General features: G+C 41.9%; 3 protein-coding genes across 3 annotated transcripts; 1 reads left to right on the plus strand and 2 right to left on the minus strand.

Annotated features, from left to right (window-relative positions):
- Window positions 1–1,941: 1,941 nt before the first annotated feature.
- ATEG_07963 (uncharacterized protein) lies at window positions 1,942–3,231 on the minus strand (the record flags this gene model as incomplete). Its single annotated transcript, XM_001216584.1, has 2 exons — window positions 1,942–2,710; window positions 2,780–3,231. 2 exons carry the CDS (start codon window positions 3,229–3,231, stop codon window positions 1,942–1,944), a joined length of 1,221 nt encoding a protein of 406 aa, XP_001216584.1.
- An 800-nt stretch (window positions 3,232–4,031) lies between these two features.
- On the minus strand, window positions 4,032–4,903 carry ATEG_07964 (uncharacterized protein; the record flags this gene model as incomplete). The annotated part of the gene is made up of 4 exons (XM_001216585.1): window positions 4,032–4,464; window positions 4,586–4,670; window positions 4,733–4,763; window positions 4,823–4,903. The coding sequence occupies 4 exons, from the start codon at window positions 4,901–4,903 to the stop codon at window positions 4,032–4,034; spliced, it is 630 nt and encodes a 209-aa protein (XP_001216585.1).
- Window positions 4,904–7,775: 2,872 nt separating this feature from the next.
- ATEG_07965 (uncharacterized protein) lies at window positions 7,776–10,743 on the plus strand (the record flags this gene model as incomplete). Its single annotated transcript, XM_001216586.1, has 5 exons — window positions 7,776–8,354; window positions 8,410–9,153; window positions 9,246–9,270; window positions 9,486–10,226; window positions 10,274–10,743. 5 exons carry the CDS (start codon window positions 7,776–7,778, stop codon window positions 10,741–10,743), a joined length of 2,559 nt encoding a protein of 852 aa, XP_001216586.1.
- Between the last annotated feature and the right edge of the window lie 2,404 nt (window positions 10,744–13,147).

A 13,147-nucleotide genomic window follows, 5' to 3' on the forward strand; every position in this document is an offset into this window, starting at 1 on the left:
CCCAAAAACCGAACAAGCCAATGAGAATGCGCGACGAACCATCAGGATAATGCATGGGTGTGCATTATGTAGCTGCCGGTGCGGTGCTCTCTCCGATGCCAGGGAGAGGACCTACGATGGGCGTCCCACCCCTTGTACAGTTATTTGCGAAACTAGTGTCACCCCCCCAAGATTATGTTCTTGTCTCTCCAACCCTGTGCTAATATTGCGCTTAACCTCTTTTGTCTAAAGACTTACGAAATCTATTGTTAGGAAATGTATCGGGTGGTATCGTAATCACATGATTGAGATCATAGTAATATTACACGTCTCATCTTTACGCCCAATTCACCGAAGATAGATGAAAACCTCGCGAACCCCGCTTCCAATGATCCTCCCGGTAGATCATGTCAATCACCCCTCAATCACCAGCATGGCGCCACGACTTGCCCAGTCCACTAGAGAGATGACAATTGACATAATAATAAGCAGTGAGCTTACTGCATCTCAAATGGCCGTGGCAGCGAATTGTGATAAACGAACGATTAAAAGACATCGCTCTAATATTCGATCGTTTAGCAGCGTGACAGCACCGCCAGATAAAGGCGGACGACCGCGGAGTCGTACTCCTCTTATGGTCTAAGTTCTTTGTGATCATTTACTTGAAAAGCCCCATCTATACCTTGATGAGATGGTGGTATTCATATGGGATGAGTTTGAGGTGCTTATAACGATATGGAGCATTCGTCGTGCGCTGCAGCGGGAAGGTTGGTCGAAGAAAGCTGCCAAGCAAAAAGCTAAGGAACGTAATGCGGATTTACGTGATGCTTGTTATTAACGTTTTCAACCACCGAACCGCGCCTACCACCGAGCCGTGCCCTTGTATTCCTATACTAAATAGCTCCTTTGCAGCTGAACAAGTAGAGGTAGTTTAGGCAATTAAGTTTAACCACAGATACAGAGATTAAGAATATCGATGAGCTCTATCAGCCCAAGCCGATTATTGGGACATCGCTAGATTTATGATGGCTACCGATACTGCATACAGCAGGGCTTGATGTGGATATGACAAGGCTTCACCAGTTCAATGAGGGTTGTGTCGATGGTTTAGTCCGTTGCAGTGTTTGGAAATTAATCAAATTACCCTCTGGAACACCAAGTACGCATCCTTCACATCCGGAAGACGAGTATCAATAGCGGCTGTCTGATCCTCAGCACAATTATCCTTTCCTCGTCAATTTCAGTGCGTAGCCTATCCCTGGAAGGGGCCGCCTCTTACTATGCTCAAGCCGGATGGTCTGCTACTTACCTCCATTCAATATGCAGGAAGGGTATTCAGTCTCATCTCCTTCGATGATCTCGAGTTGTAGGTAGGATGGTAAGCTGCATAGTAAGATAGACTGTGAGGTAGATAGTAAGATACTTAGCACTCCGGGATAGCTTCACGCATTGACAAGGAAGGACAGAATTGATAACACCACAGGAGCTTATCTGAAGAGGCTCTGGGTTGATAACCCCTAGACGGTTGAAATGGCTTAAACAATTAAGTTACTCAGAGATAAAGAACCCTCTGTTGGAGAGGTGGCACCCAAAGATATAATGAAGCCTAACGAGTAACCAAGCAATATCACATGCCTTGATTCCACCAGATTTTTTGTCATGCACAAATGCGCAATATTCATATACACTATATCTCCAGTTCCAACCCTCACCATGATGGTGGAATCCAATACTTTTGCCAATGCGCCTCTGTATCCGCCTCCCGAAACTTGTTAATTCCCCCAGTAACACCATCCTCATTGACCTCCCAATCGCCGCTCTCAACACGATCAGCCCAGTTATTTAGTACCTTATCTATCTGCACTAAATGATCGTTTGTGATTCCATTTGTGAATCCAGCCTGATATAACCCCTCGTGTTCATTGCTAGGCGTTGGGTTTCCGTCCAAACGGTCAAGTGAACCTACCCCAAATGGCTTCCATTGGACTTTCGTGCCCATCCAGAACGCCCAATGCCAAAGGGTAAGACAAGTTGACATCCATTTGTCCAGAACCGAGGCCATGTCTGCATAACAGGATGGATGTAGAATCCGGCGGCGATGTCGTCAATGCCGAAAGCCTTGTTATACGGCCCTGGCTGCCTATGATGCTCTGGGTTCTCAATCTGGAAGATCCGTAGAGGACAGTCTCCAAGGTACTGTCCATGCTGCCCATACCGTGACGTAACAAAGTCTGTGATGGGCTGATCTTGAAATTCAGGGACGGTAGGGAACCGGACTCCCGGCGCGATGTACTGAAATCGGAATTTGCAGTCGGAGATGGCCTTAAGGAACTTATAGGCAAATGAGTCAGTGGGCAGTAAGGCGTTGTTCGAAAGTGTTGATGGATCATGCCACGGCAAGTTGAGAATAGCAGTTGACTCATGTCTGTAAGGGAGTCGAGATTCAATCGCTTCCACAAGACGCTTGAAAGCAGTAATTGCCCTTTCTAGGTCTGTCTTCGTGTAGTGGTAAATTACCCACTGGTCCACTACTGAACAACCGCAACCGGGGGTTCTGTACAGTAGTTCTCCCTGTTCTTTAGAAACTGTCTGTACCTTTCCTTCGTCGATCATTTGGAGATATGAATCCAGAATAACTTCCAGAGGCATCCAGCCCCATTCATTGCTGGTAATCTCTTGGCTATCATTATAATCTTCAATAAAGCTTGCTTTCAGGGTCTTCTGGTCAAAGCTAATTAATAGGTCAGCGCTCTTGCTCTAAGTCAGTAGACCGCTTCATCAGCGAGAAGAAGAATCTTACAGAATACCCTCATCATCTCCAAGTCGGAAGTGACTACTGTTGTACAGTTTAAGAAACCGTCCCTCCTCATCCTCATCCTCATACAAATAAACCCGATCCCGCAACCCATCTAGAGACTTCAGCGCTCCAACATAGAGGAAAAGCACAGTGTGGAAAGGTAGCATGTCCTCACTCCAAGCGCACTTCAGGAACTCAATCAAGGATGGGTGAATAGTCTTGGTAATCTCCTCGGAAGGTGCCATGGCCTCCCACCAGGTATGAGGCTTGGGAGGCATCTTCCCTCCACCACCTTCGACGGCCCTGGTCAGAAGATCGTTGTGGAGAGCTGCACAGCGTTCATAATCCATATTTGCGGGGCCGAGGTCACGGACAGGACTGGATTCGGTTATGCGGGGCCATCCATCAGGGCGAGCTGGGGTTGATGACATCAAGTTATGCTCGGAAGAAGTCATTGAGATAGAGCAGATGAGTAGTTTAGCTGCTTTGATATGGGCGGTAGGTAGCTGGGTAGGTAGGTGCGATGGAATTCCTGGTCGGAAAAACGGTGAAGTTGGCAAGTCTTAAAGGGTCACGTGGCTTAGTGGAAATTCCAGTGGCCAGGACTCCTGCTAGTCAACATGTGTGTGCCTGTGTATCTCATTTCTGTCATCATCCGAGGCAGACTAGCTACCTGGATTGACCAATCTTCGCTCTATACCTGTGTCGGCTTACGGTGATGTAGCCCTTCTTCTTGTCTCCTGTCACCTATCTTCTTTCGTCTGGTTACCCGCACTTCCTTACTGCTTCATTGAGAGTTCCCAGCGGGCACCACGTGGAGGTAGAAGCTCATCGCCGGCTTAGGGCTAGTCATTACGGTGCCCTCGCTTCGGAATAGACAACAATCAATCCATCCTCGTAGTTTTCCTAGGAACCTTAGTGGTAGCACCTGCCTATGATCTCACGCTCAATAGGTACTAGATTCGATGTCCACCGAACCCAGAAAATGACCTGATTCTTAGCTATTCAAATGCTCTCCCCGATGTTAGTGCGCAGATAGTAGTAGGTTAGATCAGTTTGTAGCTATCAACAGTAATTTTACAATCTTAGAAGAAGGTATTTGCTCTCAACACTCGATTAGTGATCAGTCATCACAACGGGTTGCTAAGCTCATAAATAAGTGCCGTCTCTCTCAATGAGATAGAGCAGGTGGCCTCCAGAAATATTTCCTGAATCCTGCTCTCTAGCTCTCAAGCGTATCTTGGGAAAGGGGAAATCAATGTCCATGGGCATGTCTCTGCTGGTGCTCCTGCAAATGCTGCCGCCTTCTTCGCATCATACGGCTGTCATCTTGCTCCTCGGCCCCGGGCACTCCTGTCTCAACAGGCATGTGCTGTTCGCTCCAAGGCTGCCAACTAGATCCTACCGCTGCATCAGTCCCCGTGGGTATAGAAAACTCCGCTGCGTGTGTTGCCGCTGGTTCCGCCTCAGAATGGTGATCCAAGAAAGCTTCGGCAGCTTTTGACAACAACTCGGCTCCTTCGGCATCCTCAATGGCGGAAATTGGCAGATCCTGGTTCAGCACACCCAGAGCAACATCTCGTTTGACTCTTAGCCAGTTGACCACCTCCGGCTCCGACGGTATGTCAGCGGTTGGGGGAACCCGCTTATAGAAATTGAAGGGGTACTCGTAGGGCCAGACAAACATGCTGTGTCAGGGACAGGTTGAATAGGTTAGCCCACAGGGCAAGATCGTATAGGGTATATGTATCAAGTTCAGGTGGGGGAGGGTAAGACAGAAAACGAGAGTGCAAGAAAAGGTGAGCTTACGGGTCTTCAGGATGTGCTCGGAAGCCATAGTCGGTTAAGGTTTTGGTCACAGTGTCCCCATTCCATGCCGGATAAGTGTATGTGGCTGGTAGAGACAGGTTGTAAGTCAGCCTTTTGTACTGAAGGAGACAGAAGCGTATCACTTACGAAAGCATGCAGTGTCACCTTGCGAGTTGAACTGAAAGAACGGTCAGTCCTTCATCATTCGTACTCTTCCTGGTCTCGCATTGGACATACCCCGTAAGCCTCGATGAAATGAGGGGCCTTCCCATTGGCCTCGCCACGATTATCGCCCTCCTCGAATGGTGACCATGTCATCGTGATTGGGGGTTTATTGGGCTCAATCTTGCGGTCTTTTCGTAGTCTTTCGCAGGGCTGGAAAACTGCCTTTAACCAACTGTCCCAGTCCGCGCCTGGTAGACGATAAATAGTTACAGTCAGTAGCAGGCTCTCTGTTAGAGTGCAAGATTCCCTGAAAAGTCTTACTGTGCGCACTGTTAACTTTCTCGCTCACAAAGCGAAGAACCTGGAAATTGTTGTTGCCAGCCTCTTTCAGTGACGCGAAAGGAAATTCCTCCCTATTTGGCAGTATCAAGGTAAGCGTGTGTTAAGGTAAAGGTGAGCCGGCTTTGGTATACGTACACATTGCAGCGAGGCAGACTACGGGGAGCCGTTGACCACCCTGGCGGTCTCGCTGCGAGCCCGTAATATGCTTTATCGCGGGCCTCGTACCAGCCGTCCTTGAAGGTCTGGTCTACCCTACTCCCTAGGCCATAATCGACCGGGCCCGTCTTCTATTTAATCGCTTGCTGATTGGCTAGATTGTAATGTTTGCGCGTGTTCCCGCGCCCGGCAGTACGTGTCCCAAATACCTGCTATATTAAATAATATATACTATAATATACTATATACTATAGTTCTTTCGAGGAAGCTTTCCTTAGAAATAACCTCTCCATATAATATATTTAAATATATTAATAAATCTATTATACGTTTCCGCGTCGCTAACACATTTACAATCAATAAAAAGAAAAAAAAAAAAAACTTACTTTAATAGTCTTATATTAAAAATAGTTCTTTTTTCTATTTCTCTTTTATACCGTTATTCTTGTTTATTCTAGCCTTCTATTATTCTATAAATAATAGATATATTTATATATCTATCTATTAATCTAGGTTAATATACAGTATTATTCTTAGGCCTACTATTATCTGTCTTCCCTAATAAATTTTTTTACTTATTATAAACTCTCTTAAATCTAGATCTGTAAGCTCTGCTAGTTCGTAATTTCTCTAAAAAATCTATAAGCTTATCTTTATATTTATTATTTTATCTATTCTACTGCAATTACTAGAGCCCTTTAATAAAAAATCTACTAATAAATATCTAAATAGCCCTAGCTAGATCTAATCTAAAAGCCCTGTATCTATTCTAATACTAAAAATCTGCTAATTTTAAACTTACTGATATATACTAGATATTAGTACCTATAGTATAGCTATATTATCTAAGCTATAGAAGCCCTTTCTAAATATATCTAAAAGATCTATCTAAAACTAGGCCGACTAATTAGCTATTAGGGCATAACTACCTGCTTCTAGTCCCTAAGCCTAAGTTTACCTAACCTTCGATTTATTTTCTCGCCTACTAATTAGTTAAAATTTAATATTTTACTGTATTTCTATTGCTTTATATATATACTCTAAATAAATAGCTCTACTATTCTATTTTATTTAGAAAGAATCTAGTAAAATTATATCTATATTTTATTTTTAGAGATTAGCTATAATAGATATAAATTTATTTTTTACTACGTGTATCTAACGCACTATTAATATATTTTTAAAAAATATAATAAATATTAGAAAGAAAATAGCTTCTTATAGAAACCTATTTTTTTTTATTTTTAACTCTCTAGGTATTTTTCTTTTAGAGTCTAGAATTAATAATAGAGCTCTTTCTCTACAACTTAATCTATAAAATCTAGATTTATACTATATTTTTCTGCTAGTATATAGTTTTTTCTACTATTTTTATTATTTATCTCCGAACGCGCTATAGCTTTTATTCTAATACTATTATTTCGGCCCTTTAATAGGCTACTTTAACTGCAATATTTTAGCAGCTTTAAATTAATTTAAAATAAAAAATTATTTATTTCTTTTCTTTAAGTAGCTCTTTAATTTTAAATCTTTTAGTCTACTATAGTTATAGCTACCTATATTATAAATATATCTATTAGTACCGACAAATAATAAATAAATATTAAAATTAGAACTATATTAATTATAATAGAGTATAAAGAAAATAAAGTTAAAAAACTATTATTTAAATATAAGCTAGGCTTTACACCTAACTAATAGAGTATATTATTAGCTACTAGCGCTTTTTTATTAGCTAATCTACTAATTAATTCTTTAAAATAATATATGCTAAAGCTTCTCCTAACTAAAAACTAAAAAAAACTACTTTTCTAAAGACTAGAGTGGGCAATGGCCAGGTGAGGGGAGGTTAAGGACCTCCAGCATAACCTGACCGCAGGTTAACGGTGAGGTTAAGTACCTTATTTTTACCTGACCGCGGTATAAAAAAAAGAGGTTAGGTTAACCTGATTAACCGTTCTTGGCGCTAAAAGCAATATGCCTTGCCTAATTAGGCCTAGTCCGGTTAAGGTTCCGGTCAGGTTAACCGCATTAACCTCACCGTTTCTAACCAACCTTCTAAAAATCTATAATAGAAGCGTTATTTAATTTTTAAAAAAATATTAAAAATAAATAACTATATCTCTTATTCAAATTATCTTTATAAAAATACCTAGACTCTAGTGTGGCTGGCAGAATTCTCATTTTTCTATAAAAGTTGGTGTTACCCAGAGATACGGCATGGAAATATATATTAATACATACCTTGTTTCCCATTACCAGCATTAATAGTAGATTTTGGAGATTATCTCTATTGTAGCCATTATATTAATCATTTAGAGCAATAGTATCCTTATCTACATCTTTATTATCAACAGAAATGCTATATTTCTTATAAAATATTCCTTATTTCTAGTGTTCTTATAGTAATAGACACTGATGGTAGCCAGATTATCACGGGTTCTATCCCAACCACCACTAACCTTTATTAGATCTATCATATTTTGGTAGTAACACGACGCGTTCTCTTTGTCAACCCACCAACATCATGTCTTCTAAAAATTTCTCTTTTCTATCTTCCAGTGTCCATGCCATTAATGAAGCCTTGCTATTCATTATGGCACACCAATCCTACCCCCTCGATCTATGTTCACAAGATACTATTGCACCATCCTCCTCTATCTCCCAAGTCTTTACTGATGGCGATAATCAGACAGAGGTTAATACCTGTTCTATTTTCTCTCCACCCCCTGAGCTTGATTCTCTGCGTCTCTCCAAAGGCCGCAAAATTATTCAGTATCCGACCGAGCAAGAAAAGATTCATATCTTTGAAGAATGGTGGAATACTACTACCTGGGCCGAGAAACGGAGAGAAGCCAAAAAGCCATTAGTTCGATTCAATCCTAAAAGACACTCATCTGTATGGGACAAATACCACGAAGGCGCCCAATTCCCGGATGGGACCCCCTATGTCTTTTGTGTCTCATGTTCTCATCTGCTCCAACATCCGTCAACAGAGCACACTGGGACTAGTTCAATGGCCTATCATGTCCGAAAAGGCTGCCCTAAGAAGTCGTCTTCGGTGCCTTCCAAACGAACAGTAGCTCAGATGCTAAGTGAAAAACCGGTAGGGTGTCTGTCCTTCTTCTATTTATCTTATACTAAGAGCTTCGATTTCTTAGGGCCCGACAACCATCTACACCGAACAAGAATTCCTTGACCAAGTCCTGCGATTTATCGTTGCCTGCCGTCTACCTTTTCGAACTGTCGAGCATGTCCAATTTAAACGAATGATCAATCTCGCCGCTGCCGGATCATCTCGCAGACCGCACATTCCGAATCGAAAGCAAATCCAGGAACGATTAATCGAGTTATCGGATGAAATCCACACACAGCTACTCTCACGGTTCCCGGCGACCGGCAGAATGTCAATTGCACTTGACTGTTGGACAAGCCCGGATCAGAAAGCATTTCTTGCACTTACTGGCTATTTCTTGACGGACGATCTAGATTATCATGAGATTATTCTGGGCTTCCGACCGGTATCCGGTTCGCATACAGGTGAAACCCTTGCTGCCATTGTTCTGTCGGTTCTTCATAAGCATAATCTATGCCATCGTCTACTAGGGGTGACAACCGACAACGCGAGCAACAACAGTACTATGTTCTCCTCCCTTACAGAGCAACTTCGCGATGAACTTGATACGAATATCCAGATTCAGGATACTATCGCCGACCCGGAGCTTTCCAAAATCCTTCGGAATCAGCATCACATCCCATGTCTTGCTCATGTTATCCAACTCTGTGTTACCTCCTTTATGAATAAATTGCGGATCGCAGCGGAGAATGACACTGTCTCCTACATATGGGAGAACAGCGATGAAACGCTCAAAGCGTCTGGTAGTATTTCACGAGCCATTGAAAAGGTATGTACGCCAGCTGGCCGAGATTTCGGTCATAACCGAGAAGGTTGCTCAGATCTAGCTACCTAGGAGGATGCTGAGGAAGGCTTCCTCAGCTTCCTTTCGGTCATAACCGAGAAGGTTGCTTAGATCTAGCTACCTAGGAGGATGCTGAGGAAGGCTTCCTCAGCTTCCTTTCGGTTATGACCGAAAAGGTTGCTTAGATCTAGCTATCTAGGGGGATGCTGAGGAAGCCTTCCTCAACCTCCTCCTAGATAGCTCAAACAAGTGTCCAGCATTTACTAATATCTATTATGTCCCTAGATTCGAAAAATCACTAAATTCGTGAACGCTAGCCCTCAACGTCGTGAAAGATTTCAACTTACTCAGCGTCTGGAATCTGGATCTGTATACTATCTTTCTTCTCGACTGCAAAACCCGCTGGAACTCTTCCTACCTGATGATTCGACGCGCACTGAAGCTCCGCCAACCAATCGAGAGCTTTATCCAGCACTGGGATAGTCAGAAGCTTGACTACCTGCGGCCTACACCGGTAGAATGGAAACAGTTGGAATATCTTCTGGAGCTTCTATATCCGTTTTACATCTTCACGTCCTGCCTCTCGGAGAACACCGGCCCTACCGTCCATAGGGTATATGATATCTACAACGATCTGTTCGACCATCTGGATCTTGCCATCAATCGTCTTCGGAACAAACGAGCCTCGTGGAAACAACAGATTCTTGAAGGCTTAGAAGAAGCCCACAAGAAACTCCGGAAATACTATCGGCGAACATACCAAGCAGAGGGTTATATCTATGCTATTGCAACGATTCTTGATCCTACCTCCAAGCTTGAGAAGTTCAAAACAGCTACGTGGCTGGACGATGACACTGATTGGTATCAAAAATATCGCACTGTTTTTGAGAAGGTGTTCCACTTCTACCGCAGTCAGAATCCAAGTGTCAACACGCCATCGACTGTTTCAGACCCATTATCTGGACTGAACAAGGCATTTTACCATCTCTCGAAACGACGAAGACTTGCCACTTCATCAGAGACCTTTGAGGAGCTTAAGGCCTATCTTGATATAGAAGGTAAGTCGTACTTTGAATAGGCCTACACTCTGCTTACTGTCGATAAGGCACTACTGGTCAAACTGATATTATTGCCTACTGGAAATCTCGTCGCAACCAGTTCCCGATCCTCTACTCTATGGCAAGAGACTTCCTTACGGTCGCAACCAACGGTGTCAGTGTTGAACGCCTCTTCAACAGCTCCCGAGATATCTGTCACTATCGCCGGAGTCGGTTATATCCCGATACTATTGAGGCGATTATGCTGCAGATGTGTACCGATCGCTTTACCATCAATGAGGAATATCAGCAGATTCTTGATGAGGTTGACCCCGACTCCATTGTCTTTGTACACAAGGAAGAAGACGATGATACAACCGAAGCGCCTTTGTATATTAGTGACAATGAGGATATGGATGATATGGATGAGGATCCGGAGGATGGATTGTTGCCAGAACCTCCGCATACTACCCGGACTGTTAAAGAGACACGATCCCTTCGACATCATAAACGACGCCCGGGACAGTATAAAGAATAGAGAGTAGATAATAGATATTTTTTTTTTAACGTGTCCTCGAAGCAGAATATTTCGATCAGTTTATTCTAAGTAGTAAATTACATCACGGGATCACAAGAGTATTAATACCGAAATAAAAAAATACAGTAAACCATGAAGGTAATCAAGATGTATTAATTACCGTTTAACCTGCGGTTAGTACCCTCACCGGATTAACCTCCCCTACCTCACCGGCCGGTTAATCCGGTGAGGTAGAACCTTTACCTTTAACCTGATTGTACCGGTCCGGTTATTGGGTTCTTTATACCTTAACCTAACCTGGCCGGTTATGGTCAGGTTATGGTGAGGTACAACGGTGAGGTTAACCCACTCTACTTATAATAAAAGATTAATAAATTGTACTAGCAAAGACAATAATATAGTTATTAATAACAGTTATATTAAACGCGAAGAATTAAATAAGAACTATCTAAATATATAGTAAGGAGTGTTCTTATATTCTTTTACTCTAGTAGTGTGGTATACTAGTATGTAGTATATTGGTATACGGTATTAACCTGTATACTAGCTATTAGTATACTATATAGTTACGTGTGTTGCCTAATTAGATAATTTAGTAGTTTCTAGAAAATTAAGTTCGTAGAGATATATACGTATTTAAATTCTATATATTTTTTCCTAATTAGGTTTAGCGCTTAAATTATAATTACTAAACCTCGGGCTAAGTTACGGGTATTTTTTTATTGCGGGGTTCGGTTAGTTGTTATTACCTAGTAGTTCTGCCTAGCGTGGCCGCCCTTAACTAGTTAATTAACAAGGGTGCTATAATACTACTCCCTCTCTTCCGGGCTTTTATCTTTTAAAAGTATAAAGACCGATTACTTTCTTAGATAAGTGCTTACTAAGCAGCTCCCTTAGTCTTCTAATATTATCTTATTATATTAAAACGCCGTGCTAACAATATATTAGAAGATGTTTCTAAGGTTTTTTACTTATCTTATAATTAAGTCGTAGTTCGTAACGAACAGATTAAATATATTTTTAATTACGGTTTTTCGACCTCTATTTTATGTAATTATTATTTTGTAACCGGTAAGGAGTATATTATGGACCGATCCCGTTGTTATATAAAGTGTGCTTTCTACACTCGTCATAGCTGTGTCTGCTATTATAATTTTTATACTAATAATAAATAGTTTTTGTTAAAGCGTGCTGAAGAGAAGGTTACTTTCAATCTATCCGCGACTAATAGCAAGTTAAAGTTGCTTTAACCGGAATTCGAATAACTTTAAGCCTATCTTACCGAAGTTTAGGCGAGGTTAATAAAGATGCTAGCTTGTCATTCTCGTTTGTGAAAACAATAAGAGTTTCTTAAATTAAAAGGTTTTAAAATATCAGAATATGATGCGGAGTTATTGCGGATTTTAGACGAAAAGAATAATAGTAAATCCTAGTTTTCTACGGAATTTATTTAGCTAGCTGCCTCGTCCGATAATCTTTCTAGTTTTACTTAGATAGCTAAGGAGATTAGTTGTCTTTTCCCTTTCTTCTAGGAGATTTTTAATCCCTTCGTTCTCGGTAGAACTGTTAAACTAGTCGGCGACAGTCTGTTAGGTGTTTAATAGATTGCCATAGGGTGTTTGCCGACTAGACTTAGAGTCCCAACAACGTCGATGCCATGTAAAAATTCGCTGAGGTATAGAGTAGCTAATGCACAATCCTGCCCTTCAATCAGAATTTTAATATCTTCTTCCGTTCGCGTGGAATCGTTAGCTAAAGTTGGCAACTTTTGAGGTTTTCCGGGTGGAAGATTACTTAATCATCCCGCTCGACTTAACGTCTCAAAACTAAGCCTTTTTCGATTAAATTCCTCAACACTAAACTACTTTCAGATTTGTCCTCAACACTAGACCTATTTTGGTTTTATATTCTAAACACCTCTACTTCCTGGCATACTGTACACTGCTTCTTTCAACCGCTATGCTTCGCACATTCTGACACTGGTTTACTTATAAGGAAAGTGTAAGACTTTCGGTCATGTCCGAAAACCTTGCTATCGGTTGCCTGGCTAGGGAAGGTTGTAATAATGCGTTGTTTTAAGATCATCTTCGAGACAGAATAGAAACTGACCTATTCATCCTGTTACCCCTTTTTCTTATTTCAACTTTCGACGACCAAGGCACTTAAAATCTCTCTATCTTATAGCGCCGCCTACTTTCTCTCCCCTCTCTTAGGCTTCGGTTCTAGTGATTCTTCCGTTATTATGTCTCCCCTTAACTCTACTTCCACCCGAAAGCGCGGTCGGCCCCCCAAGTATCAGTCTGCAGAAGAGCGACAGGCCGCGAAGATAACACGACAACGAAATCAGCGACAAGCCACCCAAGCGGCTAAACGCAACACCTTCTTTGATGAATACTACTCGGCC

The sequence above is a fragment of the Aspergillus terreus genome, genomic scaffold (genome assembly GCF_000149615.1).
Source record: "Aspergillus terreus NIH2624 scaffold_11 genomic scaffold, whole genome shotgun sequence".
Classification (NCBI taxonomy): domain Eukaryota; kingdom Fungi; phylum Ascomycota; class Eurotiomycetes; order Eurotiales; family Aspergillaceae; genus Aspergillus; species Aspergillus terreus.